Source organism: Scomber scombrus, chromosome 20 (genome assembly GCF_963691925.1).
Source record: "Scomber scombrus chromosome 20, fScoSco1.1, whole genome shotgun sequence".
In the NCBI taxonomy this organism is placed as follows: domain Eukaryota; kingdom Metazoa; phylum Chordata; class Actinopteri; order Scombriformes; family Scombridae; genus Scomber; species Scomber scombrus.
The window spans coordinates 23,882,698-23,910,197 of NC_084989.1; the positions used below are offsets into that span (position 1 = coordinate 23,882,698).

The window sequence follows — 27,500 nt, forward strand, 5'->3', positions numbered from 1 at the left end:
ATTTATCATGTTTTTATTTGTTATTATTTATTTATGATGTCATTGTTATGTATGATGTCATTGTTATTGATGATGTCATCGCTCCTCTCTCTCTGTCTCAGGGGAAGTTGGACGAGGCGGTTGAAAGCTTTTGAGACGTTGGTGCAGCAGCATCCACAGAGCCCTCGCGCTCGCTACGGGAAGGCTCAGGTACACTGTGTGTGTGTGGTGTGTGTGTGTGTGTGTGGTGTGTGTGTGTGTGTGTGTGTGTGTGTGTGTGTGTGTGTGTGTGTGTGTGTGTGTGTGTGTGTGTGTGTGTGTGTGTGTGTGTGTGTGGTTTTTTGGTGTGTGTGGGTGTGTTTTTAATGTGTGTGTGTGTGTGTGTGTTTAATGCGTGTGTGTGTGTGTGTGTGTGTGTGTGTGGTTTTTTGTGTGTGTGGGTGTGTTTTTAATGCATGTGTTTTTAATGTGTGTGTGTGTGTGTGTGTTTTAATGCGTGTGTGTTTTTTTAATGTGTGTATATGTGTGTGTGTGTGTGTGTTAAATGTGTATATATGTGTGTTTTTTAATGTGTGTGTGTTTTTAATGTGTGTATATGTGTTGTGTGTATTTAATGTGTATATATTGTGTGTGTGTGTGTATGTGTGTATATATGTGTGTATATATATATGTGTGCGTATTTAACTTGTGTATATATGTGTGTATATGTGTGTATTTAATGTGTATATATATGTTTATATATATCTGTGTTTAATGTGTATTTATGTGTGTTTAATGTGTGTGTATATGTGTATATATGTGTGTGTGTGTGTGTGTGTATATGTGTGTGTATATATGTGTGTATATGTGTGTATATGTGTGTATATATGTGTGTATATGTGTGTATATGTGTGTATATGCGTGTTTAATGTGTGTGTATATGTGTGTATATGTGTGTATATGTGTGTATATGTGTGTATATGTGTGTTTAATGTGTGTATATGTGTATATATATGTGTGTGTGTGTGTGTTTTTAATGTGTTATATATGTATATATGTGTGTGTGTGTGTGTGTGTGTGTATATATGTGTGTATATATGTGTGTGTATTTAACTTGTGTGTATATGTGTGTGTGCAGGCGGAGGACGACCTAGCAGAGAAGCAGCGCAGTAACGACTTGCTGCAGAAAGCCATCAACACCTACAGAGAAGCAGCTGAGCTTCCTGACGTGACCTCTGACCTCCTGAGAGCGACGCTGAAGAAACGAGCTGAGCGGCAACAGTTCCTCGGTAACACACACTTTCATTATCTCTTCTTTACTTCCTGTTTATATTTATTACACACACCTCTGGTACTGCTGGAATCAGGAAGAGACTGAACATTATCTTCAAAGATCCTCTGCTCTGTTTCTGAGTCACCTTTTAGTGTTTCTGATACTTTCACAAGAAACTTCAGGAGGTTTCCTTCCTGACAGGACTGTATTTATGGCTCAGTGAAAGAAAGAAAGAAAGAAAGAAAGAGAAAGAAAGAAAGAAAGAAAGAAAGAACAAGAAGATGAAGGAAGAAAGAAAGAAAGAAAGAACAAGAAGTAGGAGGAAAGAAAGACAGGAAGGAAGAAAGAAAGAAAGAAAGAAAGAAAGAAAGAAAGAAAGAACAAGAAGTAGGAGGGAAAGAAAGAAAGAAAGAAAGAAAGAATAAGAAGTAGGAAGAAAGAAAGAAAGAACAAGAACTTGGAGGAAAGAAAGAAGAAAGAAATAATAAGAAGTAGGAGGAAAGAAAGAAAGAAAGAACAAGAAGTAGGAGGAAAGAAAGACAGGAAGAAAGAAAGGAAGGAAGAACAAGAAGTAGGAGGAAAGGAAAAAAGAAAGAATGAAAGAAAGAATAAGAAGTAGGAGGAAAGAAAAGAAAGAACAAGAAGTAGGAGGAAAGGAAAAAAGAAAGAATGAAAGAAAGAATAAGAAGTAGGAGGAAAGAAAGAAAGAACAAGAAGTAGGAGGAAAGGAAAAAAGAAAGAATGAAAGAAAGAAGTAACCACAGTAGAATTGATTTCAGTCTTAATTTTTCTGTAGTGAATTGTTGTCATGGTGATGAATGTTTCCTCAAAAAGGTGATTGGCCAGTACGGGGATCGAACCCGCGACCTTGGCGTTATTAGCACCACGCTCTAACCAGCTGAGCTAACCGGCCGTGCTAACTGTTGCGCAATCAGTCTCATCAGCTGGTCGAAGGTTTGGTCTCCATCTGGATGTTCGGGACTGTTTCACACATATTAGAGTAATGGTTTGCTGTGTTTGTGTGTGTGTGTGTGTGTGTGTGTGTGTGTGTGTGTGTGTGTGTGTGTGTGTGTGTGTGTGTGTGTGTGTGTGTGTGTGTGTGTGTGTGTGTGTGTGTGTGTGTGTGTGTGTGTGTGTGTGTGTGTGTGTGTGTGTGTTTTTATGTGTGTGTTTGTGTTTGTGTATTTTTATGTGTGTGTTTTTATGTTTGTGTTTTTTTATGTGTTTGTGTTTTTATGTGTGTGTTTGTGTGTTTTTATGTGTGTGTGTTTATGTGTGTCTTTTTATGTGTGGGTTTGTGTGTTTTTATGTGTGTGTGTTTTTTATGTGTGTGTGTGTGTGTGTTTGTGTGTTTTTATGTGTGTGTTTGTTTTATGTGTGTCTTTTTATGTGTGGTCCAGTTTTGATGACTTGTGCTCTCAGCTCTCTGTTATAAAGCAGCAGAGTATTTATCAAACCCAAAACTCCTTCATTAATTTTTGACAGAATGAAATCAAGGAGTTCACTTCCATCCTTTATTCAGCCAGTTTGAGCCTTTAAGCTCCAGGAGGCGCTATAGAGTCAACTAAACATGTATTTAAGAAGTCGTTCATCCTGAGAACCATCAATGATTTTATCTCTACAAAGTGACTCATGAGATTTAAACCACAGATATGAATGTGTCTCTCTTTACTGTAAGGATTGTGGTATCATGTTATGGGGACACCTAGTGGACATAGTGCGTATTACAGGTTACATGGCCAGTACGGGGGATCGAACCCGCGACCTTGGCGTTATTAGCACCACGCTCTAACCAGCTGAGCTAACCGGCCATGAGATGATGATGTCACTTAGATATTAGATGTGATTTTTCCGTCTATGTACAGCCGCTCTATACTCTTCTATTCTAAAGTGACTCCCACATATCCAGGATGAGTCTAGTGGCCATATCTGTACTAAGAGGCTTCCATACTTCTGTCATCACTTAACCTTCCTGTCGTCCTCCCGGGTCAAATTGACCCTGTCTGTTTTGACTGTTCCTTCTTTCCTTCCTTCCTTCCTTCCTTCCTTCCTTCCTTCCTTCCTTCCTTCCTTCCTTCCTTCCGTCTGTCCTTCCTCCCCTCCCTCCTTCTCTCTTTCTTTTCCTACCTCTCTCTTTCCTCCCTTCCTTCTTTCTTTCCTCCACCCCCCCTTTCTTCCTTCCTTCTGTCCTTCTTCCTCCCTCCCTCCTTCTTTCCTTCCCTCCTTCCTTCCTTCCTTTCCTTCCTCCCTCCCTCCCTCCTTCTCTCTTTCTTTTTTCACGCCTACCTTGTTCCCTTCCTTCTTTCCTCTGTCATTCTTTCCTTCCTTCTCCCTTACTCTTTTCCTTTCTCCCTCCCTCCCTCCTTCCTTCTTTCCTCTGTCCTTCTTTCCTTCCTTCCTCCCTTCCTCTTTTCCTTTCTCCCTCCCCTCCTTCCTCTTTCCTCTGTCCTTCTTTCCTTCCTTCCCTCCTTTCCTCTTTTCCTTTCTCCCTCCCTCCCTCCCTCCTTCCTTCTTTCCTCTGTCCTTCTTTCCTTCCTTCCTTCCTCCCTTCCTCTTTTCCTTTCTCCCTCCCTCCCCTCCCTCCTACCTTCCTTCCTTCCTTTTTTCCTTTCCTCCCTTCCTTCCTCCCTCCTTTCCTTCCTTCTTCCTCCCTTCCTTCCTTGACTCGAGGACAACTGGAGGGTTAAATACATTTATTATAAAATACTGAGAAGTGAATGTGGTGTTTGTGTTTTTGTTTCTGTCTCCGTCTCAGGTCGGATGCGTGGGTCTCTGGCGACTCTAGAAAAGTTAGTGCAGCTCTTTCCAGAAGACGCCGCTCTGAAGAACGACCTGGGCGTCGCTTACCTGTTGCTAGGCGACAACAAGGGCGCCAAGAGGGTCTACGAGGAGGTGTGTGATCGATGTCAGCCTTATGTTAGCTTTCATGATTCCTTAGAGTTACAGTTTCGTGGTAAAGACTGTAGTCGTGTTGTTCTTTATTCTGATTGGCTGTCTGTCCTCTGTGCCCCGCCCACCACCAGGGTTCTGGCGGTTGCCCCTGGCGACGGCTTCGCTAAAGTTCATTACGGCTTCATCCTGAAGTCAGAGAACAAGATAGCAGAGAGTATACCATACCTGAAGGTACACACACTCACTCTCACACACACACACACACACACACACACAGTTGCACGCACACACACACACACACACACACACACACACTCATACACACACACACACACACACACACACACACACACACACACACACACACACACACACAGACACACATGTTCATACAGTAAATTAGAGAATCAAACTGAAAGTCTTTTCTCTTGTTTAGATGTAAATGTGATAAAGTGATAAAAGAAGTCGCAGCTTCTCAACTCTTTGTCTTCTTCTCTGTTCTCAGAGTTCATGTCAGTTTCAGTTTCAATCATTTATTTCATTTACTTGAATGTTGTATCGCTGTGTTTTGATCTTTCCTCTCATCCGTCTCTCTGACCGCAGTATTTTGTCTCACACATGCAAACTTAAAAACCAACCATATAAAAACCTGCTGACCTGTGCACATCTGACTGGATCCTTTATGGGAACCTGGTTTATACATAAAATCAGATTCATGCAAAAAATGCTGATTAAAATAATACTATGAGGAACACTGAGAGCTATAGAGACAGAGAGTTTACTCCTTTTTCTTTTTTTTTAAGTGCAAAGTTTTTAAGTTTTATAAAGGTTGAACATAAAATACAAACCAAAAAATACAGAACAATCAGGTCACCAAGGGGGATAAATTATGGTGTATCACATGGGTGAGGGGTAAAGGGTTGCTGGCATAAGCCAACCGCCCTGGGTGGAGTCTCTCCCATGTAAATCTATCCAGTCTAGATAGGGAGTGGGGAAGGTGTCTTGTCAGATATATCCATAGGGCACAAACAAGTCAGAAGCAGGAAATGATAAAAAAGTTCATGAGCAGTGATATTAGAAAGGGAATTTCTAGAGTAAGTTACTGTCAGTCTTACAACATTAATTGACATTAAACCAGTTGATTACAGTATAGTGAGCAAATAAAGGAAAAAGGAAAGAGGCATTATTCTATATCCTTTACTCACTTACATACAATAGCCATTTCGACCAATACTTCTGGGCTTTATTACCATGAGAGTTTACTCCTTAAAGGGAAATAACCTTGTTTGTTTTCCATTTCATGTCTTTCTGTTCATTAAGATGATTTCAGTCCTGGCTTTTTATTTCTGATGGACTCTTCATGATGGATGATTATAAAGAGCTCCAGCTGTGTTTAAGGAGGGGAACCTTCTTCATGGTCCATCTTATTTGTGGATCTTTTGTTTTGTTTTTTCAGCGAGCCAAGACAATTATACTTTTGGGTATCTTATGAATAAATGTGGGCTTCACACAATCAACATCTGAACCTCTCCTCTCTGTCCGTGTTTCTCTCCAGGAGGGTTTAGAGTCCGGGTGAACCCGGGACCGACGACGGCCGCTTTTATTTCCACCTGGGAGACGCTCTGCAGAGGGTCGGAGACGACAGCGTGAGTCACACAGACACACACACACACACACACACACACACACACACACACACACATGCAGTACATTGTATTTCCAAACATAAATGCTTTATATAATAATAATAATAATAATAATAATAACAGACTGATGAACACATTCAGTCCTGCAGTAAGGTCTGTTGACCACACGATGGCGCCAGATAGTCTGTTCTGAACTAAACTGAACAGAAACCAGATTTAGTGACTGAAACAAAACACCTTAAATTTACCTTAAAACTAATTACAACCTTAAAAATGAGCCAATAGTTTCCTCAACATCTGGCTAACACAAAATCTACTCATTGCTTTGAGTATATTAATTTATCATCTTCCTGCCTGGTACACTCACTTAAATATTATACATCTTATAATATCCAGTATTCTCATAAAGGCCAGCAGAGTTGTTGTCAAACCCCAAAACTTTTTTACATTTTTTTTTAAGTTTTATTTTTGCGCATTTTCTGCCTTTTATTTGAAAGTACTTTAGCACAGAGGAAATAGAGAGAGAGAGAGAAAGAAGAATGACCTGCAGCAAATGTCCCTTTTCTCTTTTTTTCTGACAATCCTACAGTACATGTATTCTATTAACCCTTACACACTTTTCAGGGTCAAGGTGTCAGTGTTATCTCAAAGCTCATTTGGCCAGTACGGGGATCGAACCCGCGACCTTGGCGTTATTAGCACCACGCTCTAACCAACTGAGCTAACCGGCCATGTGATGCACTGTTCGTTCAATCGTTCAATCAACCAATCAACCAATCAACCAACCAACCAACCAACCAACCAACCAACCAACCAACCAACCAACCAACCAACCAATCAACCAACCAAACCAAACCAACCAATCAACCAACCAACCAACCAATCAATCAACCAACCAACCAGCCAACCAATCAACCAACCAACCAACCAATCAATCAACCAACCACACATAGAGCAGGTCTAAACCGAACTATTTTTAAAGAGACCCAACATTCCCACATGAGCAGCATTTGGTGACAGTGGAGAGAAAAAACTCCCTTTTAACAGGAAGAAACCTCAGAACCAGAACCAGACTCAGAGTGGGAGAACATCTGCTTCGACCGGTTGGGGAAGAGAGGAGAGAGAAGCACATTTAACTATGATCTAATTTCTCTTTCTGCATTGATTTTCATACAAAGTCTAATGGAAGATTTTTTAGTTTTTGAGTAATTTTTCTCAAGTGAATGTAGTCATGGTGATGAAAGCTTCCTTAAAAATCTCATTGGCCAGTACGGGGATCGAACCCGCGACCTTGGCGTTATTAGCACCACGCTCTAACCAACTGAGCTAACCGGCCATGTTATATCATATTTAACCAGGCGGGGAGTTCCAGTCCTCTGAAATGAGGCCAACCAGGAAGTGACTTAAAACGGCATTCTATCAAAAGGCCACCAGGGGGCGACCGTTTTGGTGTCAAAAGGACTTCCATCTCTATACAAGTCAATGGAGAATTCACCAACTTCTCACTTGATTTCTAACCTCAGTAAACGTTTTCAAAATGTGTTTATGGTCTCAATCGCTAGTTTAAAGCCTTCTTCAATGCAGTATGATGTTCATTTGGGACATTTTGGCCTCCTGATTTTATATGTGACGATAAAGCAGGGTATGCATTAGGGCGTGGCTACGTACATGATTGACAGGTTGATTGGTTCACAGGTTCAGGAGGACAGATAGACTGCAGGAAATAGCCGTGAACTTGTTTCACACCGACAGTTTTCTCCTGAGTTTTGTGGTTATAGTCGTAACAGCTAACTTGGTTAGCATCACCAGGTTGCCGGTGTAGACTGTGGTAGATCCAGTCCTCGCAACCTCCCCCGCTCCGTCCTCATGCTCCTCCTGATGCCCATATAAGTAGAATCCATGTTTTTATTTTTCCCAGCATGCTCCTGAAATTTTCAAGATGCTCAGATCATCTTTGCAGTCTAGGGTTCAGAGTTTGTGTGTTATGGTAACACGTGATGAAAGGTCCATAATGTCCGTCCTCAGTCTAACATAGATAATATTACTTTTCTTTGTGTATAATTAGTTAATTGTTGGGTTTTGATCAGTAAAGGATCTCATCTTCTCTTTCTGCATTGATTTTCATACAAAGTCTAATGGACATTTTATCAGTTTTTGAGGTTGATGATTTGAGTTGTAATTTTTCTCAAGTGAATGTAGGTCATAGTGATGAATGCTTCCTTAAAAAATCTGATTGGCCAGTACGGGGATCGAACCCGCGACCTTGGCGTTATTAGCACCACGCTCTAACCAGCTGAGCTAACCGGCCATGTAGATTCATATTTAACTCTGTGTTTCCGACAGAAAATGAACGCTTTTTCATTTGGTTGAGCTTTGCAGAGGTATAAATGGTGTTCAGTGTTGTTCCATGAATGGATGTATTTGCTCTGTTCTGATGGGTCATAGACTCTGTTTGACAGAAAGTTCTGCTCACACTACTGAAAACCCCAAAACGTACTGATTGGCTGAACTTTCTCCTCAAATCTTTTGTCTGGTTTCTGCCTCTGTGACGGATCATGACTGGTGAATGATCTGTGTCACTTGTAGATGTTTGAAGGTTTGTGAACCGAGAGAGATTTCAAACCTTTGTTCATTTGTCAGAGCGGATGTGAACGTTCTCACCTGGTTATTAAAGATGTATTTTGGTTCATTTGGATATTTTTCTGTGTGTAAATAAATCTTATGACTTATATCAGCTGATTCAGACCAATTACAGGTTTGATTCCTTCAGTCGTTTTACATGTTGGTACATTTTTTAAGTTCTTTGATTGGACTATAAACTCTTCAGTAATGAGGATCTTGCTGAGTTGGTGTTATCTCAAAAGCTGATTGGCCAGTACGGGGATCGAACCCGCGACCTTGGCGTTATTAGCACCACGCTCTAACCAGCTGAGCTAACCGGCCATTAGTGACAGATTGCTCGCTCAGAAGAGCTGGCTTTATTAATAGAAAACGAATAGTTAGTTTCATTGTAAATGCTTGTTTCTAAAAGCTAAATTGAAGAGACATTTAGTGAATAATAATAATAATTGTCTTTGTAAAGCACCAAAAGCTTTTTCATCATGCAACAAAAAGATAGTTACAAATAAAATCATCCATTAACCTTCGTGTCGTCCTCCCGGGTCAAATTTACCCGTTTGTTTTGACTGTTCCTTCCTTCCGTCCTTCCTCCCTCCCTTCCTTCCTTCCTTCCTTCCTTCCTTCCTGCTTTCCTCCCTTCCTTCCTTCCTTTCCTTTCTCCCTTCCTTCTTTCCTCTGTCCTTCTTTCCTTCCTTCCTTCCTCCCTTCCTCTTTTCCTTTCTCCCTCTCTCCCTCCCTCCCTCCTACCTTCCTTCCTTCCTTCTTTCCTCCCTCCTTTCCTTCCTTCTTCCTCCCTTCCTTCCTCCCTCCTTTCCTTCCTTCTTCCTCCCTTCCTTCTTCCTTCTTTCCTCCCTCCTTTCCTTCTTTCCTTTCCTCCCTTCCTTCCTCCCTCCCTTCCCTTCCTTCCTTCCTTTCCTTCCTCCCTTCTTTCTTTCCTCTGTCCTTCTTTCCTTCTCTTTTCCTTTCTCCCTCTCTCCCTCCCTCCCTCCCTTCCTTTCCTTCCCTCCTCCCTTCCCTTCCTTCCTTCTTCCTCCCTTCCTTCCTTGACTCAATGACAACAGGAGGGTTAAGTAGAAGTAAAACAGTTAAAAAGTGAAACATAAAATCAAGTTACACAAGAAGTCTGAATTTGGTTCTATGCCATGAAACTCACCTTATCTTCCAAACGTCGTAAGGTTTTCCCAAATGAAATCATGTCTTCTTTTATGAGCAGCAGCAGCTTCAGTGTGTTGTCCGTCTCTCTGTCAGCAGGCGTATTACTGGTATGAGCTGGGTCACCAACGCGGGCCACTTCGCCTCCGTGTGGCAGAGATCTCTGTACAACGTGAACGGCCTGAAGGGCTCAGCCGTGGTGGACGCCCAAAGAGACCGGATACACTGACCTGGTGAAGGTACGCTGCCAGGATCCGTCAGAGGAAACATATATATATATATATAATAGATTACAGATTTATCATTAAGAGGCTTTAATGTGTTCAGATGCTGGAGAGGAACTGGAAGACCATCAGGGACGAAGCTCTGGCTGTGATGGATCAGAACACCGGACTGTTCGTACCTGAGGAGGAAAACCTCAGAGAGAAGGGAGAGTGGGGCCAATACACACTCTGGCAACAAGGTACACACACACACACACACACACACACACACACACACACACATTTCACACATCGTAGCAGCACCGTAAAACTGAGACATAATAGGCAAAGTGTAATAAAGCACATAGAGAAGATTTTACTGTGTATAAGGCTCAGTAACAAATAAGGAAGGAAAGGAAGGAGGGAAGGAAAGAAGGACAGAGGAAAGAAGGAAGGGAGGAAGGTAGGGGGGAGGAAAGAAAGAGAGAAGGAGGGAGGGAGGAAAGAAGGAAGAAGGAAGGAAAGAAGGACAGAGGAAAGAAGGAAGGGAGGAAGGTAGGGGGGAGGAAAGAAAGAGAGAAGGAGGGAGGGAGGAAAGAAGGAAGAAGGAAGGAAGGAGGGAAGGAAAGAAGGACAGAGGAAAAAAGGAAGGGAGGAAGGTAGGGGGGAGGAAAGAAAGAGAGAAGGAGGGAGGGAGGGAAGAAGGAAGGAAAGAAGGACAGAGGAAAGAAGGAAGGGAGGAAGGTAGGGGGGAGGAAAGAAAGAAAGAAGGAGGGAGGGAGGAAAGAAGGAAGGAAGGAGGGAAGGAAAGAAGGACAGAGGAAAAAAGGAAGGGAGGAAGGTAGGGGGGAGGAAAGAAAGAGAGAAGGAGGGAGGGAGGAAAGAAGGAAGGAAAGGAAGGAAGGAAGGAGGGAAGGAAAGAAGGACAGAGGAAAGAAGGAAGGGAGGAAGGTAGGGGGGAGGAAAGAAAGAGAGAAGGAGGGAGGAAGGAAGGAAGGGTGGAAAGAAGGAACAGTCAAAACAGACAGGGTCAATTTGACCCGGCAGGACGACAGGAAGGTTAAACTAGATTTAAAAGCAGCATCAGGTTTGTTAAAATGTACATTTAGTATTTTTGTTGGTTTTATATCATTTGAAATAAAATTTGCACCATTTTTTTTTTACCAAAAGTAAGACTGAATGCTCCTGAAAATGTCAAATGGTGTAACCACAAAAGAATGATACATATTACATATTTTATCCTCCTAGAGAGAAAGAAAGAAAGAAAGAAAGAAAGAAAGAAACAAAAAATGAGGAAAGAAAGGAAGGAGGAAAGAAAGAGGAGGAAGAAGAGACAACACAGGAGGAGGAGGAGGAGAGAAAGAAAAAGAGAAAGAAAGATAAACAAGGAAGAAGAGAAAGACAAAGTAAGAAAGAAAAAAAGAAAAAAGGATAAGAGAAAGAAGAGAAAGAAAGAGAAAGAACGGAGGACGAGGAGAAAGAAATTAGGAAAGAAACAGAAAGAAAGAACACAAAGTTGGAGGAGAGAAAGGAAGAAAGAGAGAAAGAAAGAAAGAAAGAGAAAGTAGTAACCACAAAAGAATGATAAATATTACATATTTTATCACCTACAGTGTATTTAAGTGGACTTATACTAATAATGACTTCAAATGTTTCCTGGTCTCCATGGTAACCAGAGTAAATGTAATATGTAGAACAATTGTATTCCATTACCTTTATTTAATATAAAGTTATAATGTAAGATCATGCCAAACTAGTTGATATGGTGTTTTATTGACTATTTACTGTTTTTAAGCAAATTGAATTATTTGGTACAAAGTTTTTATGGTTACACCACTTAGACATTTTTACCATAATCCTCTAATCATTATTCATTAATCATTAGTGTGTCTGTGTTTAGGGAGGAAAGCTGGAAGCGCTTGTCAGACCGTCCCGAAGACCTGCTCACTGCTGGAGAGATACTCTGAAGCTACAGGCTGCAAGAGAGGACAGGTACACACACACACACACACACACACACACAACACACACACACACACACACACACACGCACACACATATACATACATACATACAGACACACAGACACATACACACACACACATACACACACACACACAAACACACACACATACACACACACACACAAAGACACACACACACACACACACACACACATAAAGACACACACAAAAAGACACACACACACACACACACATACAGACACACACAAACACACACACACACACACACATACAGACACACACACACACACACACACAAAGACACACACATACACACACATACACACACACACACACAAAGACACATACACACAAAGACACACACACACACACACAAAGACACACACACACACACACACACATACAGACACACACACACACACACACACACACATACACACACAAAGACACATACACACACTCTCACACACGCACACATACACACACACACAAAGACACACACACACACATACAGACACACACAAACACACACACACACACACACACATACAGACACACACACACACACACACAAAGACACACACATACACACACATACACACACACACACAAAGACACATACACACAAAGACACACACACACACACACACAAACAAAGACACACACACACACACACACACATACAGACACACACACACACACACACACACACACACATACACACACAAAGACACATACACACACTCTCACACACGCACACATACACACACACACAAAGACACACACACACACAGCTTGAATTCAGAAGCTAAACTCTGTGTTTTCACCCTCTAAACATCGAGAGTTTAGAAAGTAAACTTCTTAAAATATCACTGATCTGATTAATGGAGAGCGGAGCAAAGATTAGACTTTAAATAAGTGATAATCTGTTGGTTTTAAAGTGTTTCTCTTTCTGTGTGTGTGTGTGTGTGTGTGTGTGTGTATGTGTGTGTGTGTGTGTGTGTGTGTGTGTGTGTGTGCGTGCATGTGTGTGTGTGTGTGTTCAGATTAAGTTCTCAGTGATGCAGCCTGGTACTCATGTCTGGCCTCACACCGGACCCACTAACTGCAGACTGAGGATGCATCTCGGCCTCGTCATCCCAACACACGGCTGCAAGATCCGCTGCACCAACCAGACCAGGTGCTCCATCTAATTTCTCTCTCTGCATTGATTTTTATACAAAGTCTAATGGACATTTTTGTCAGTTTTTAAGGTTGATGATTTGAGTTGTAATTTTTCTCAAGTGAATTGTTGTCATGGTGAAAACAATGGTGAAAACATGGTGAAAACATGACTGAAATAAATAAGATATAAATAATTAGCAAGTATTGTGATAATTTATTAATAGTTTTAAAGCAAAAATATGAAACGTTACCCAGTTCCATCGAGTCGTTTGATCCTTTAAAGGATAAATTGATCTTTTGGATTTGAATAAGTCTTCCCAGGTCAAATTGACCCCGTCTGTTTTGACTGTTCCTTCCTTCCTTCCTTCCTTCCTTCCTTCCTTCCTTCCTTCCTTCCTTCCTTCCTTCTATCTGTCCTTCCTCCCTCCGTCCTTGTCTTTCCTCCCTTCCTTCTGTCCTTCCTTCCTCCCTCCCTCTTTCCTTCCCTCCTTCCTTCCCTCCTTCCTTCCTTTCCTTCCTCCCTCCCTCCTTCTCTCTGTCTTTCCACCCCCTACCTTCCTTCCTTCCTTCCTTTCCTTCCTCCCGTCCTCCGTCCCTCCCTCCTTCACTCCTTCCTTCCCTCCTTCTTCCCTTCCTTCCCCCCTCCCTCCTTCTCTCTTTCTTTCCTTCCTCTCTTTTTCCTCCTTTCCTTCTTTCCTTCCTCATCCCCCTTTCTTCCTTCCTCTGTCCTTCCTTCCTCCCTCCCTCCTTCTTTCCTTCCCTCCTTCCTTCCTTCCTTTCATTCCTCCATTCCTCCCTCCCTCCTTCTCTCTGTCTTTCCTCCCCCCTACCTTCCTCCCTTCCTTCTTTCCTTTCCTTCCTCCTTTCCTTCCTTTCTTCCTCCCTCCCTCCCTCCTTTCCTTCCTTCTTCCTCCCTTCCTTCCTTGACTCGAGGACAACAGGAGGGTTTTAAGGGCTGCAACTAACAATTAGACGATTGTTGTAGATTTTAAATAAGCGGCTTCAGGATGTAAAAACTTTGATCCTCCTCTTCCTCTTCCTCCTCCTCCTCTTCCTCCTAACATCTCATTCTTCCTACCTCGCAGGGAGTGGGAGGAAGGCAGAGTCCTCATCTTTGACGACTCCTTCGAGCACGAGGTTTGGCAGGACGCCGACTCTTACCGCCTCATCTTCATCGTAGACGTCTGGCACCCGGAGTTAACCTCGTACCAACGCCAGACTCTGAGCTCGATATAGGTAACAACACGAACCAACACGGACCTGCCGCTTTGATTCTTCTTCTTCTTCTTCTTCTTCTTCTTCTGTGGATAAACTGCTACAAACACTTGACGAGCTGAATGTGAGAAGAGTCACACGACGACGAGTTTGACCAACGGACCGACTGACTGATGACGTTTAATTTTCTTTTTTTTTTTTCTTCTTTGTGGATAAACTACTAAAAAACCGCATCAGATTGTCGAAGGATGAAAGTATCAAACTGAAGGATTGAAAGAGTGTATTTTTTTCTCTGGATTATACTACTGACTTGACAACGTTTCACCAAAACTTATAACATAAACGGTACTTCCCATAATCAGGGAGAACAACACACACAATTTATGTTCCAGCTGCTTAAATGAGCTTAACCTTCCTGTCGTCCTCCCTGTTCCTTCTTTCCTTCCTTCTGTCCTTCCTTCCTCCCTCCCTCCTTCCTTTCCTTCCTCCCTCCTTCCTTCCTTCTTCCTCCCTTCCATCATTCCTTCCGTCCATCCTTCCTCCGTCCTTCCTTCCTTTCCTTCCTCCCTTCCATCATTCCTTCCCTTCCTTCTTCCTCCCTTCTATCATTCCTTCTTTCCTTCCTTCCTTCCTGCCTTCCATAATTCCTTCTTTCCTTCTTCCTTCCTTCCTTCCCTTCCTTCCTTCTTCCTCCCTTCCATCATTCCTTCCTCCCTTCCTTCCTTCTTCCTCCCTTCCATCATTCCTTCCTTCCTTCTTTCCTCTCTCCTACCTTCCTTCCTTCTTTCCTCCGTCCTTCCTTCCTTCCTTTCCTTCTTTCCTTCCTTCCTTCTTCCCTTCCATCATTCTTTCCTCCCTTCCTTCCTTCTTCCTCCCTTCCTCCCTTCCTTCCTGCCTTCCATAATTCCTTCTTTCCTTCTTCCTTCCTTCCCTTCCTTCCTTCTTCCTCCCTTCCATCATTCCTTCCTCCCTTCCTTCCTTCTTCCTCCCTTCCATCATTCCTTCCTTCCTTCCTTCCTCCCTTCCATCATCCCTTCCTCCCTTCCTTCCTTCTTCCTCCCTTCCTTCTTCCCTTCCTTCCTCCCTTCCTTCCTTGACTCGAGGACAACAGGAGGGTTACATTTTATTTGCAGGTGTGTGTTTGTTTTTTTGTCAAAAGTGATTCAAATTAATTAGAAAAGTTACTGAGAGTAAAAAAAAAAGACGAAACCAGCTTGTGTGTATTATCGCCTCACACGGGGCTCCATTATGTAGGTCACGATATTTTTGGGGAGGCAACCCCTGCATGTTATTTAGTTTCTTTGCTGTTTTTGAGTTAAATTGTGAAATGAGCCTTTAAACACTAAATCATGGAACAGATAGAAGCATATTTCCTGCCTTTGTTACACTTTAATAATGTGTCACATACAGTATTGATCATTGTTTTTTGCTTATTGACATTATTCTGTAAGATGTTAAAAACCTTTCATGGACTAAAAAAAAAAAAAAAAAAAAGAAGCCTTAATTTTAGCTCGACCACTATGCATCTTCATCAGTTTATCCTGGTGAGTTTTTTTTTTTAGTTCTGTTAACTCACTTTTTCATTACTTTTTGCACAATAACATGGAAGACACAAGATGTTATAAAAGATGATATATATTTTTATTAAAAATAAAATAAAATAAAAAAATACCCCCCAAAAAAATGGCAAAAATTGTGTCTCTTTGTCCAAGTTTGTGTTTTTTCTTTTGTCCCCGAACAGCAAAATGCACAATTCAGCTGTGAAGTTCTGAATGTAGTTTTAATTGTGATTCATTTAATTTTGTTCTTTTTTCCATCTGTAATACTTTCGGACAATTTGAAGGTTTATCTCCTGCTTTATGTTTCATTACTGAAATTTCATTTTTGGCTTAGTTTGTCCTCAAGTCAAGGAATGAAGGGAGGAAGAAGGAAGGAAAGGAAGGAGGAAGGAAAGGAGAGAGGAAGGAAGGGAGGAAAGGAAAGAAGGAAGGGAGGAAGGAAAGGAAGGAAGGAAGTAAGGACGGAGAAAAGAAGAAAGGAAGGAAGGTAGGAGGGAGGGAGGAAAGAAGGAAGGAGGGAGGGAGGGAGAAAGGCAAAGAGGAAGGAAGGAAAGAAGGACAGAGGAAAGAAGGTAGGGGGGAGGAAAGACAGAGAGAAGGAGGGAGGAAGGAAAGGAAGGAAGGAAGAAGGGAAGGAAAGAAGGAGGAAGGACAGATTGAATGGAAGGAAGGGAGGAAAGAAGGAACAGTCAAAACAGACGGGGTCAATTTGACCCGGGAGGACGACACGAAGGTTAAAGGAACAGTTCAACCAAAACACAATCAATAATATTTGACTCTCTTTCCAAACAGGTTCAGTCAGGTTTGTTGGGGACAGATGTCGGATGATAAACACTTGTGAACTTATAAAAGAACTGCTGCCTGCAAGTCAAAACTCAGGGAATGTTGAATGGGAGGGGGCTGCATAAAGGACCAGTAGAAGATAAATAAGGAGTTTTTAACTGAAAATCATGCAAAGATATTCCAGTAGAGACTCAGAATATTAATATAGAGCTGAGATGTGCGTGTCCCCTTTAATAAATAATAATGATACAGTTACTAATGATCATCCAGAGCTTTTTAGTATCTGATTTATTGTAAAGTTGATTCTGAACTTCAGCTGAAAGTAATTCTAAGTTAATTTGAACTGAATGCACCAAAACCATAGACTGAATATAAGAAATGAACGTAACATCCGTGACGTCACCCATTGGTTTGTGGACTGCTGCTCGGAGGCCAATAGTATCGGATCTGAGCAGCGCCATCTTGAACATTTCCGGTGCATGCTGGGAAAAATAAAAACATGGATTCTACTTATATAGGCATCAGGAGGAGCATGAGGCGCCCTCCTGAACCTGTGAACCAATCAACCTGTCAATCACCACGTAGCCACGCCCTAATGCATACCCTGCTTTATCGTCACATATAAAATCAGGGAGGCCAAAATGTCCCAAATGAACATCATACTGCATTGAAGAAGGCTTTAAACTAGCGATTGAGACCATAAACACATTTTGAAAACGTTTACTGAGGTTAGAAATCAAGTGAGAAGTTGGTGAATTCTCCATTGACTTGTATAGAGACGGAAGTCCTTTTGACACCAAAACGGTCGCCCCCTGGTGGCCTTTTGATAGAATGCAGTTTTAAGTTACTTCCACGTTGGCCTCATTTCAGAGGACTGGAGCTCCCTGCCTGGTCAAAACCCAAAAATGTGATCTGCTGCAGTGGTGAAAATGTCTCCAAGCACCAAAAAAAAACAACAAATAATTTAGACTGAATAAAAGAAAGAGGGTTAGCTTTATTGTTTACTGTCAAATGAAACGCAACGTAACCGTGTTGGTGTAAATGTTTACTTCTATACATTCATTGAAAGGAAATACATTACATTACAGTCGAGTGGAGATCAGTGTAGCCCTGATGATGAGTCCAACACACTGCAAAAAAAACAACACATGACACACTTGGCAAGTTGGTGAGATATTTAAAGTGAAATTATCATCATGCAAAATCTTCTCTGATTTAACTTCGTCATCAGATTTCAGACAGAAATCAGAATTATGTACATTGCAAGAAGTGAAGATAATTTAACTTTAAATATCTTTGCCAAGTGTTTCCCCTTGTTTTTTTGCAGTGTAGTAATACTAATAACAATAATATACAATCTTCAAATAAGTTAAATTGAATAAAAACAATCTTTCCCTTTACTGCAGGAGAGGTTAAAGGTGATAGTTTGGCATCCTGTGGTTTTTCTTCACAGCACAATATACTGGTTTAAAGAAATATTTCACTCTGGTAGAACTTTTATTTTTAAAAACCATTTTCATGCATGTGAATTGTCATTTAAGTGTCCGTTTATGGAAACATGTGCAGTGCTTTTAATGCTAAATTATTGTGCAAAGAAGGTCTAACATGACATGATTTGCTTTTTATAAAGTAAAAGGGAAAAAAAAGATGAAGTTATTCTACCAAAGTGAACTTTCTTTTACGTCGTCTTCCATCGTTTATATGACGTGTGAATGTGTTTTCGTCTCTGTCGGATTTATATCAGTTTATTTCATGTTCCTGGACGTTGATTTGATTCTGAAATAAAAGTGTTTTATTCATATAAAGTGGGAAAATATTCCAGCATGTAGACGAAGGATTTAGTTTGGTATAATGAAGACGCTTCGAACTTTAGATTTTTAGGCTTTTAAAACTTTTAAAGTCTCGGTTTCACCAACAAGAATTATAATTTAAACTGAGATTAAATCATTGATTTTTCATGATGTCACACCTCAAATTTAAAGGTGCAGTGTGGAGGATTTAGTGGCATCTAGTAGTGAAGTTAAACACTTAAATACTCCTCCACTCATCCTCCCACTCCAGAGATGTAAGGGGACGAACGGTTGCTATGAATAAAAGCAACATGCTGGTGTTTAGTTTGTCCATTCTGGGCCACTGTAGAAACACAGCGTAGATATAAAGGCTCATTTAACAGGTAACAAAACAGATATTCTTAGTTTAACCCCTTGAGTCAAGAAAGGAAGGAAGGAAGGGAGGAAAAAGGATGGAAGGGAGGAAGAAGGAGGAAAGGAAGGGATGAATGGAAGGAAGGTAGGAAGGAAGGAAGGAGGGAGGGAGTGAGGAAGGAAGGAAAAAAAGAAGGACAGAGGAAAGAAGGAAGGTAATGGGGAGGAAAGAAAGAGATAAGGAGGGAGGGAGGGAGGAAAGAAGGAAGGGAGGAAGGAAGGGAGGGAGGAAGGAAGGACAGAAGGAAGGAAGAAAGGAAAGAGAGAGGAAGGAAAGAAAGAGAAGGAGGGAGGAAGGAAGGAAGGAAGGAAGGGAGGAAAGAAGGAACAGTCAAAACAGGCGGGGTCAATTTGACCCGGGAGGACGACACAAAGGTTAATGTGATTAAACATCAATTAAATCATACTTATGAAACTTTTACTCCACATTTCTGCGGAGTCCATTTCCACTAGATGGCGCTAAATTCTAAACACTGCACCTTTAAACTAAATCTAAACTTTTATTTAAGGCTGCACTGATTGATTTTGACCACTAGGGGGCAGCGCATATCCAGCTGACCCAGAGCATCATGATCATCCCATTGGAAATGACTCGTTGTGTTCCTCAGGCCCCCAGTCTTGATCCTTTATATTTTTGGTTAAAGCTACGAGGAGTGGGACCATAACTTACTTAAAACAATAATAATAATAATACTTATTAAATCATTGTGACGTGTTTGTGTCTAAACGTCTAGATAATCGAGATGTTCCACGTTCTTCACCAGATGGTCTCGAACCTTATCTGACTCCTCTCTTTTCATCCTCTCCTCTAACTCCTCTTCCTCCTCTTCCTCCTCTCCTCTACTTCCTCTCCTCTAACTCCTCTTCCTCCTCTCCTCTACTTCTTCTCCTCTTCCTCCTCTCCTCCTCCACTTCTTCTCCTCTAACTCCTCTCCTCCTCTCCTCCACTTCTTCTCCTCTTCCTCCTCTCCTCCTCTCCTCTACTTCCTCTCCTCTAACTCCTCTTCCTCCTCTCCTCCTCATTATTTAGGTTAAACAGTTAATTGATAATGAAAAACAGCTGAAGATGAAGATGATGTCTCCAAATCTCTTATTTTGTTCAACCAACAGATTTAACTATAATTTAAAACAAGAGAAAAATGCTGAAAAGTGTCACATTGGAGAAGCTGGAGCCAGATAATATATAAATATATAAATAAATATATATATATATTTGTATATTTGCCATTATTGCTTAATAATGAAATAACTGAAGCTATAAATAAATCAACTTTTTTGGAGTAATAATTGTCTGTTTTGGCTTTAACTGATTTTTATTATCATTCTTATATAAACTATAATTAATCTTTGTTTAAATAATTTCTTGTTGGTGTAACTCTGTAATATAATATAACTTTTATTTGATTATTCTGTCAGGTTTGTTCTGTTTCACGTCATCGTATCGGTCCGAACGTGATCGGTCCGAACGTGACTCAACATGTTTCTTCTTCTCACGGAAACGTAATCGCATCATGGATTAATTTTTTTTTATTTTTTATTTTTACATTCCTGCGTGTTTCTGACAGATTTAACGAAACGAGAAGCAGAGGACAACACACACACACACACTTCAGAGTGTGTGTGTGTGTGTGTGTGTGTTGTGTGTGTGTGTGTGTGTGTGTGTGTGTGTGTGTGTGTGTGTGTGTGTGTGTGTGTGTGTGTGTGTGTGTGTTTGTGTGTGTGGACAGATGCTGCTGGCTGGAGAGAGGCTCAGCTGAGAGGCATTAGACGGCTCAGAGACAGGACAGACTGTGTGTGTGTGTGTGGTGTGTGTGTGTGTGTGTGTGTGTGTGCGTGTCAGGAGTCACTGTCACAGTTCAGTTCAACAGGACTAAACGACACAGGTTCAAATCCCCCAGCTTAGTAATACACAGCTGGTACAGTGTGTGTGTGTGTGTGTGTGTGTGTGTGTGTGTGTGTGTGTGTGTGTGTGTGCATGTGTGTGTGCGTGTGTGTGTTAGAGAGAGAGATAAAGAGAAAAAAAGTGATGTGCATGTGTGAAAGTGAATTTTGTGGCTTGTTCACTGAGTGTGTGTGTGTGTGTGTGTGTGTGTGTGTGTGTGTGCGTGTGTGTGCGTGCGTGTGCGTGTGTGTGTGTGTGTGTGTGTGCGTGTGTGTGTGTGATCAGTCCAGAGCGAGTAGCGGCGTGCTGGTCTCTCTGTCCGTCTGTCGGAGAGTTCCTGGTTCAACCGCTGACTGAGACCTGAAACACAGAAACACGTCTGACTGTAGAAGCAGCAAGAAGAAGTTATAGAAGTGTAATCTGTTCCAGTTACTGATGAAAATGTTGATGATTACATCTGAAGTCAGAACTTTAAGATTTTACTCTAAGGAAGGAAGGGAGGAAGGAAGGACAGGACGAAGGAAGGGAGGAAGGAAGGACAGGACGAAGGAAGGAAGGAAGGACAGATGGAAGGTATGAAGGAAGGAAGGACAGATGGAGGGAAGGAAGGAAATACAGGAGGAAGGAAGGACAGGACGAAGGGAGGAAGGACAGGACCATAGAAGGAAGGAAGGAAGAAAGGACAGGACGAAGGGAGGAAGGACAGGACGAAGGAAGGAAGGAAGGACAGAAGGAAGGAAGGAGGGAAGGACAGATGGAAGGTATGAAGGAAGGAAGGACAGATGGAGGGAAGGAAGGAAGGACAGATGGATGGAAGGAAGGAAGGAAGGACCGAAGGAGGGAATGAAGGAAGGAAGGAAGGAAGAAAGAAAGAAGGACAGAAGGAAGGAAGAATGGAAGGAAGGACAGATGGAGGGAATGAAGGAAGGGAGGAAGGAAGGAAGGACAGAAGGAAGGAAGGAAGGACAGATGGAAGGAAGGACAGATGGAGGGAAGGACAGATGGAGGGAAGGAAGGAAGGAAGGACAGATGGAAGGAAGGAAGGACAGATGGAGGGAAGGACAGAAGGACAGATGTAAGGAAGGAAGGACAGATGTAAGGAAGGAAGGACAGATGGAGGGAAGGAATGAAGGACAGATGGAGGGAAGGAAGGAAGGAAGGACCGAAGGAGGGAATGAAGGAAGGAAGGAAGAAAGAAAGAAAGAAGGACAGAAGGAAGGAACGAAGAAAGGAAGGAAGGACAGATAGAGGGAAGGAAGGAAGGACAGAAGGAAGGAAGAAAGGAAGGAAGGAAGGACAGATGGAGGGAACATTTACACTAACAGCTGAAAACATTGGTTAAAAAATTAGAAAAGTCATCAAATGTAATAAGTTACATTACTTTGATGAAGTCATTGAAATAGTTACATTACTTATTACATTTTAAACAGAGTAACTAGTAATCTATTACATTTCCACAGTAGCCTTCCCAACCCTGTCGTCACTTCCTCCTCCTCACCTCTTCATCATGTCCTTGTCTCCTCCTCCTCCTCCTCCACAGTTCTCTCTGACGTGCAGAGCGTCGTAGGTCAGCGTGTACTCCGTCTCGTCGTTGTAATCGGGTCCCAGCAGCGTTCGAGCCCAGATGCCCATATCGTACGGAGGAAGAGTCCCTCCGAACTCTGACGGCAAACACTCGGGCTGGATCAGCTGGTGCAGAGAGTTCAGGTTGTTACCGTGGAGGAAGATCTGGAGAGAGGAGGAGGAAGAGGAAGAGTTAGAGGACAGGAGGAAGAGGAGGAAGAGGAGTTAGAGGATAGGAGGAAGAGGAAGAAAGAGAGGAGGAAGAAAGAGAGGAGAGGAGGAAGAGCAGATAGAAGAGAGGAAGAAGAGGAGTTAGAGGAGAGGAGGAAGAGGAGAGGAGGAAGAGGAGTTAGAGGAAGAAAGAGAGGAGAGGAGTTAGAAGAAAGGAAGTAAAGGAGAGGAGAGGATGAAGATCTGGAGAGAGAGAGGAGGAAGAGAAGTTAGAGGAGGAGGAAGAGGAGAGGAGTTAGAGGAGAGGAGGAAGAGGAAGAAAGAGAGGAGGAAGAGGAGTTAGAGGAGAGGAAGGAGAGGAGTTAGAGGAAGAAAGAGGAGATGATGAGAGGAGGAAGAGGAAGAAAGAGAGGAGTTAGAGGAAGAGGAGAGGAGGAAGAGGAGTTAGAGGAGATGAGGAAGAGGAGAGGAGGAAGAGGAGTTAGAGGAGAGGGGGGAGAGGAGGAAGAGGAGAGGGGGAGAGGAGTAAGAGGAGAGGAAGAAGAGGAAGAGGAATGAGAGGAGGAAGAGGAGTTAGAGGAGAGGAGGAAGAGGAAGAAAGAGAGGAGAGGAGTTAGAGGAGAGGAGGAAGAGGAGAGGAAGGAGAGGAGTTAGAGGAGAGGAAGGACAGGAGATGAAACACAATAAGGAAAGGGAGAAGGGTAGACAAGGAGAGGAAGAAGGAGAGGAAAAGAAAGAGGAAGAAAGAAGGAGGACAAAATGAGGAGAGAAAGAAAAGAGAGAAAACAAGAAGAAGAAAGGCCGAGAAAAGGAAAAAGAAGAAAAAGAAGGCAGGAAGAGAGAAAAGGAGCGCATATAAAAGAGATAAATAATAAAAAAAGAGAAGAAAGGAAGTACAAACATAAAAGGGGTAAAAGTAAGAGAGGAAGATAGAAAGGGAGAAAGAAAAGAAAAAAGGAAGAGACAGATGAGGATAAAGAAGAAGGGATGAAAGAAGAGAAGAGAGGTGTGTTCACCCTTTTCCTGGTCTTGTCTTTGAGGAAAGGTTTGATGATGGTGTACATGGCGTGAATGTACCAGGGCTGGTTCACAAAGTGGATCCCTCCGAACCGAGCCGGGAAACTGTCCTGAGGAGGAGAAGAGAAGAAGGGAAGAGAAAAGAAAAGAAAAGAAGAGAAGAAGGGAAGAGAAAAGAAAAGAAGAGAAAAGAAAGGAAAGAAAGAGTGAACTGTTTGAGAATTAATATTAACGTTCCTGTCGACCCCGTCTGTTTTGACTGTTCCATCTGTCCTCCCTCCCTCCCTCCTTCTCTCTTTCTTTCTTTCCTCCCTTCCTTCCTCCATCCCCTTTTCTTCCTTCCTTCCTTCTGTCCTTCCTTCTTCCCTCCTTCTTTCCTTCCCTCCTTCCTTACTTCCTTCCTTCCCCCCTCCCTCCTTCCTACTTTCCTCCCTCCCTCCTTCTTTCCTTCTCTCCTTCCCTCCTTCCTTCCTTCCTTCCCTTCCTTCGTTCTTTCCTCCCTCCCTCCTTCTCTCTTTCTTTCCTCCCCCCTACCTTCCCCCTTCCTTCTTCCATCTGTCCTTATTTCCTTCCTTCCTTCCTCCCTTCCTCCTTCTTTCCTTCCCTCCTTCTTCCCTTCCTTTCTCCCTCCCTCCCTCCTTCTCTCTTTCTTTCCTCCCTCCTACCTTCCCCCTTCCTTCTTCCCTCTGTCCTTCTTTCCTTCTTTCCTCCCTCCCTCCTACCTTCCTTCCTTCTTTCCCTCCTTCCTCCCTCCCTTCCTTCCTTGTTCTTCCCTTCTTTCCTTTCCTCCCTTCCTTCCTCCCTCCTTTCCTTCCTTCCTTTCTCCCTTCCTCCCTCCTTTCCTTCCTTCTCTCCTTCCCTCCTTCCTCCCTCCCTTCCTTCCTTGTTCTTCCCTTCTTTCCTTTCTCCTCCCTCCCTTCCTCCCTTCCTTCCGACTTCCTCCCTTTACTTCCTTGATTCGAGGACAACAGGAGGGTTAAACCTCCCTCCTTTCTTTCCTTTCCTCCCTTCCTTCCTTCCTCCCTCCTTTCCTTCCTTCCTCCCTTCCTTCCTCCCTCCCTCCCTTCCTTCTTTCCTTTCCTTCCTCCTTCCTCCTTCCTTCCTCCCTCCTTTCTTTCCTTTCCTTCCTTCCTTCCTCCCTCCTTTTCTTCCTCCCTTCCTTCTTTCCTTTCCTCCCTTCCTTCTTTCCTTTCCTTCCTCCTTTCTTCCTCCCTCCTTTCCTTCCTCCCTCCTTCCTCCCTTGTATTTTACCTGCAGGCCTTCGATGGCCAGTTTGAGGATGTTGGGTGTGAGCTTTGAGGCTTGTTTGAAGGAGAAGTTGCTCCAGTCGATGATGAGGATGAAACCGTTGATCTGGAGCTCCGGGTTCTCTATCAACACCTCCAGAGAGAGGAGGATGGCCCGCAGGATGTCTGTGAATGAGTTCCTGAGGAGGAGGAGGAGGACGAGGAAGGAGGAGGAAGGAGGAGGAGGGAAGAGGAGCGGGAAGGAAGGAAGGAGGAGGAGGAGGAGAGGAGAGGAAGGAGTTGGAGGAGAGGAAGGAGAGAAGGAAGGAGGAAGAGGAGTTAGAGGAGTGGAAGTAGAGGAGAGGAGGAAGGAGGAGGAAGAGGAAGGAGGAAGGATGAGGAGGAAGAAGCAGGAGGAGTTAGAGGAGAGGAAGTAGAGGAGTTAGAAGAGGAAGAGGAGTTAGAGGAGAGGAAGTAAAGGAGTTAGAGGAGAGGAGGAAGGAGGAGGAAGAGGAAGGAGGAGGAGGAAGAAGCAGGAGGAGGAGGAAGGAGCAGGAGGAGGAAGAGGAAGGAGCAGCAGAAGGAAGAGGAGCAGGAGGAGGAAGAGGAAGGAGCAGCAGAAGGAAGAGGAGCAGGAGGAGGAAGAGGAAGGAGGAGGAGAAGAAAGAGGAGGGAAGAGGAGCAGGAAGAGGAGGGAGGAGGAGGAGGAAGGAGGAGGAGGAGGAGGAGGAGGAGGAAGGGATGTGTGGTTACTAATCAATAGTTAAAGTGAGGGCGACAGTCCTTCACACTGTGAGTTTTAACTACATTCAATAAGCTGCCGGAGTCAAAGAGACACATGACTCATTAGGCTCTTTGTTTCAGTCAATAGTGTGTGTGTGTGTGTGTGTGTGTGTGTGTGTGTGTGTGTGTGTGTGTGTGTGTATAATGTGTGTGTGTTTCTATAATACATGTATGTGCGTATTTATAATGTGTGTGTTTATGTAATGAGTGTGTGTGTGTGTGTGTCAATGTTTGCATGTGTGTGTGCGTGCATGCGTGTATATATAATGTGTGTGTGTCTGTGTGGGTGTGTGTGTGTGTGCGTGCGTGTGCATGTATATGTGTGTATATGTAATGTGTGCGTGTGGATATAATGTGTGTGTGTCTCTAATATAAGTGTGTATGTAATGTGTGTGTGTGTGTGTGTGTGTGTCTATATGTGTATGTAGTGTGTGTGTGTGTGTGTGTGTGTGTGTGTGTGTGTGTGTGTGTGTGTGTGTGTGTGTGTGTGTGTGTGTGTGTGTGTGTGTGTGTGTGTGTGTGTGTGTTACCTGCTCTGGTCCCAGTTGGAGGCGAACAGGATGAGGATTTTTCGGCCATGTTGGTCTGGAGTCTCCAGAACACCGGGGAACCCGTCCATCAGCGCCCGCTTAATACCAGGATCATCCACCTGAGACACACACACACACACACACACACACACACACACACACACACACACACACACACACACACACACACCAAAGATCTGTTAGTTGGATTTAGATTGAACTCTCAGAGACTTGTTGGGCGCTTCTGACATTTCATAGAATAAAGAATGAATCAGTTAATCAAGAAAATAATTGTTAGTTACAGCTTGAAGAGGAAGGAAGGAGGAGAAGGAGGAAAGGAGGAGGAGTTAGAGGAGACGAAGGAGAGGAGTTAGAGGAGAGGAAGTAGAGGAGGGAGAGGAGTTAGAGGAGAGGAAGGAGAGGAGTTAGAGGAGAGGAAGAAGAGTAAGAGGAGTTAGAGGAGAGGAGGAAGAGTAAGAGGAGTTAGAGGAGAGGAGGAAGAGGAAGGAGGAGGAAGAGGAGAGGAGTTAGAGGAGAGGAGGAAGGAAGAGGGAGGAGAGGAGTTAGAGGAGGAAGAGGAGCAGCAGGAAGAGGAGCAGGAGACATTTCATAGAATAAAGAATGAATCAGTTAAACAAGAGAATAATAGTTAGTTGCAGCTTGAAGAGGAAGGAAGGAGGAGAAGGAGGAAAGGAGGAGGAGGAGGAGCAGGAGGAGGAAGAGAGGAGGAGCTTGAATCAGAGCAGAGTTTAACCCATCATGTTAGAAGGTGAACAGCTTTGTGTTCATAGTGAAACATCACAAAGAGAAGCGGACCTTGAAGCTCTGGAACATGTCGAGGTTCTGCTGCCTGAACTGGAAATACTGAGCCAGCAGTCTGAAGGTTTCCACCTGGTCGAACTTCCTGGCTCTGAGGAAGCGGAGGATGAAGTCGTCGTCCGTCCGCAGGAAACCGATGTCCGGCCGCGTCACGATCATGTCCCGAACCTCCAGAGACACACACACACACACACACACACACACACACACACACACACACACACACACACACACACACACACACACACACGTTATTAATACACAACAAGAAGGAAGGGAAGGAGGGAGGGAGGAAGGAAGGAAGAAGGAAGGAAGGAAGGAAAGGAGGGAGGGAGGGAGGAAGGAAGGAAGGGAGGAAGAAGTAAGAAAGGAGGGAGGGAGGAAGGAAGGAAGAAAGAAGGGAGGAAGGAAGGAAGGAAAGGATGGAGTAAGGAAGGAAGGAAGGAAGGGAGGGAGGAAAGAAGGAACAGTCAAAACAGACGGGGACCCGGGAGGACGACACAAAGGTTAAAGTAAAATTGTTTTGGAGCTGCCTGAAATACTCAAATGTGGATTAATCCGCTGCTGTAAATAGTTCCCAACATTTCCTTCTGTTTGTGACTAAAATCTGCATTTTATAGTTTAGTAAGAGAGAGACACACAGAGAGAGAGAGAGAGAGAGGTAGGTATGACTATTAACCGGTTCTAGCGTCTGAGATGTAATTATTTGCATCTTTTCTTCGTCTTCTATAAAACTTTTCAGTCTACATTTAACCCAGGATTAGGGTTAGGGGTAGGCTAAAAATCATTCCTAGAACCTTTTTAGATTTTTAGATTTTAGGCTGAACTTCTCTGGTTCATGGACCCAATATGTTGT

The 27,500-nt window shown here is 43.1% G+C and overlaps 2 protein-coding genes and 5 non-coding genes across 7 annotated transcripts in view; 1 reads left to right on the forward strand and 6 right to left on the reverse strand.

Annotated features, from left to right (window-relative positions):
* The window catches only part of LOC134002045 (aspartyl/asparaginyl beta-hydroxylase-like), a gene marked incomplete in the record, with an annotated part of 19,919 nt that extends 4,154 nt beyond the window's left edge, over positions 1-15,765 (forward strand). Inside the window, 13 exon segments of the mRNA XM_062441308.1 lie at positions 120-189; positions 1,097-1,247; positions 3,987-4,122; positions 4,255-4,354; positions 5,679-5,693; positions 5,695-5,769; positions 9,640-9,672; positions 9,674-9,727; positions 9,729-9,779; positions 9,868-10,003; positions 11,644-11,735; positions 12,775-12,908; positions 13,978-15,765. Of these exon segments, the coding sequence (XP_062297292.1) occupies positions 120-189; positions 1,097-1,247; positions 3,987-4,122; positions 4,255-4,354; positions 5,679-5,693; positions 5,695-5,769; positions 9,640-9,672; positions 9,674-9,727; positions 9,729-9,779; positions 9,868-10,003; positions 11,644-11,735; positions 12,775-12,908; positions 13,978-14,128 (1,198 nt within the window).
* On the reverse strand, positions 2,071-2,144 carry trnai-aau (transfer RNA isoleucine (anticodon AAU)). The gene has a single exon. It is a non-coding gene; the product is annotated as a tRNA-Ile (tRNA).
* On the reverse strand, positions 6,427-6,500 carry trnai-aau (transfer RNA isoleucine (anticodon AAU)). Its single transcript has one exon. It is a non-coding gene; the product is annotated as a tRNA-Ile (tRNA).
* Positions 7,032-7,105, reverse strand: trnai-aau (transfer RNA isoleucine (anticodon AAU)). The gene has a single exon. It is a non-coding gene; the product is annotated as a tRNA-Ile (tRNA).
* Positions 8,004-8,077, reverse strand: trnai-aau (transfer RNA isoleucine (anticodon AAU)). The gene has a single exon. It is a non-coding gene; the product is annotated as a tRNA-Ile (tRNA).
* On the reverse strand, positions 8,639-8,712 carry trnai-aau (transfer RNA isoleucine (anticodon AAU)). The gene has a single exon. It is a non-coding gene; the product is annotated as a tRNA-Ile (tRNA).
* A 5,051-nt stretch (positions 15,766-20,816) lies between the features above and the next one.
* Positions 20,817-27,500, reverse strand: part of LOC134002048 (clavesin-1-like) — an 8,145-nt gene continuing 1,461 nt past the window's right edge. The window contains exons 2-7 of the mRNA XM_062441313.1: positions 26,642-26,812; positions 25,826-25,944; positions 24,538-24,712; positions 23,286-23,396; positions 22,034-22,263; positions 20,817-20,895 (exon numbers count right to left, since the gene is read on the reverse strand). Of these exons, the coding sequence (XP_062297297.1) occupies positions 20,817-20,895; positions 22,034-22,263; positions 23,286-23,396; positions 24,538-24,712; positions 25,826-25,944; positions 26,642-26,812 (885 nt within the window). The remainder of the gene's footprint in view (positions 20,896-22,033; positions 22,264-23,285; positions 23,397-24,537; positions 24,713-25,825; positions 25,945-26,641; positions 26,813-27,500) is intronic.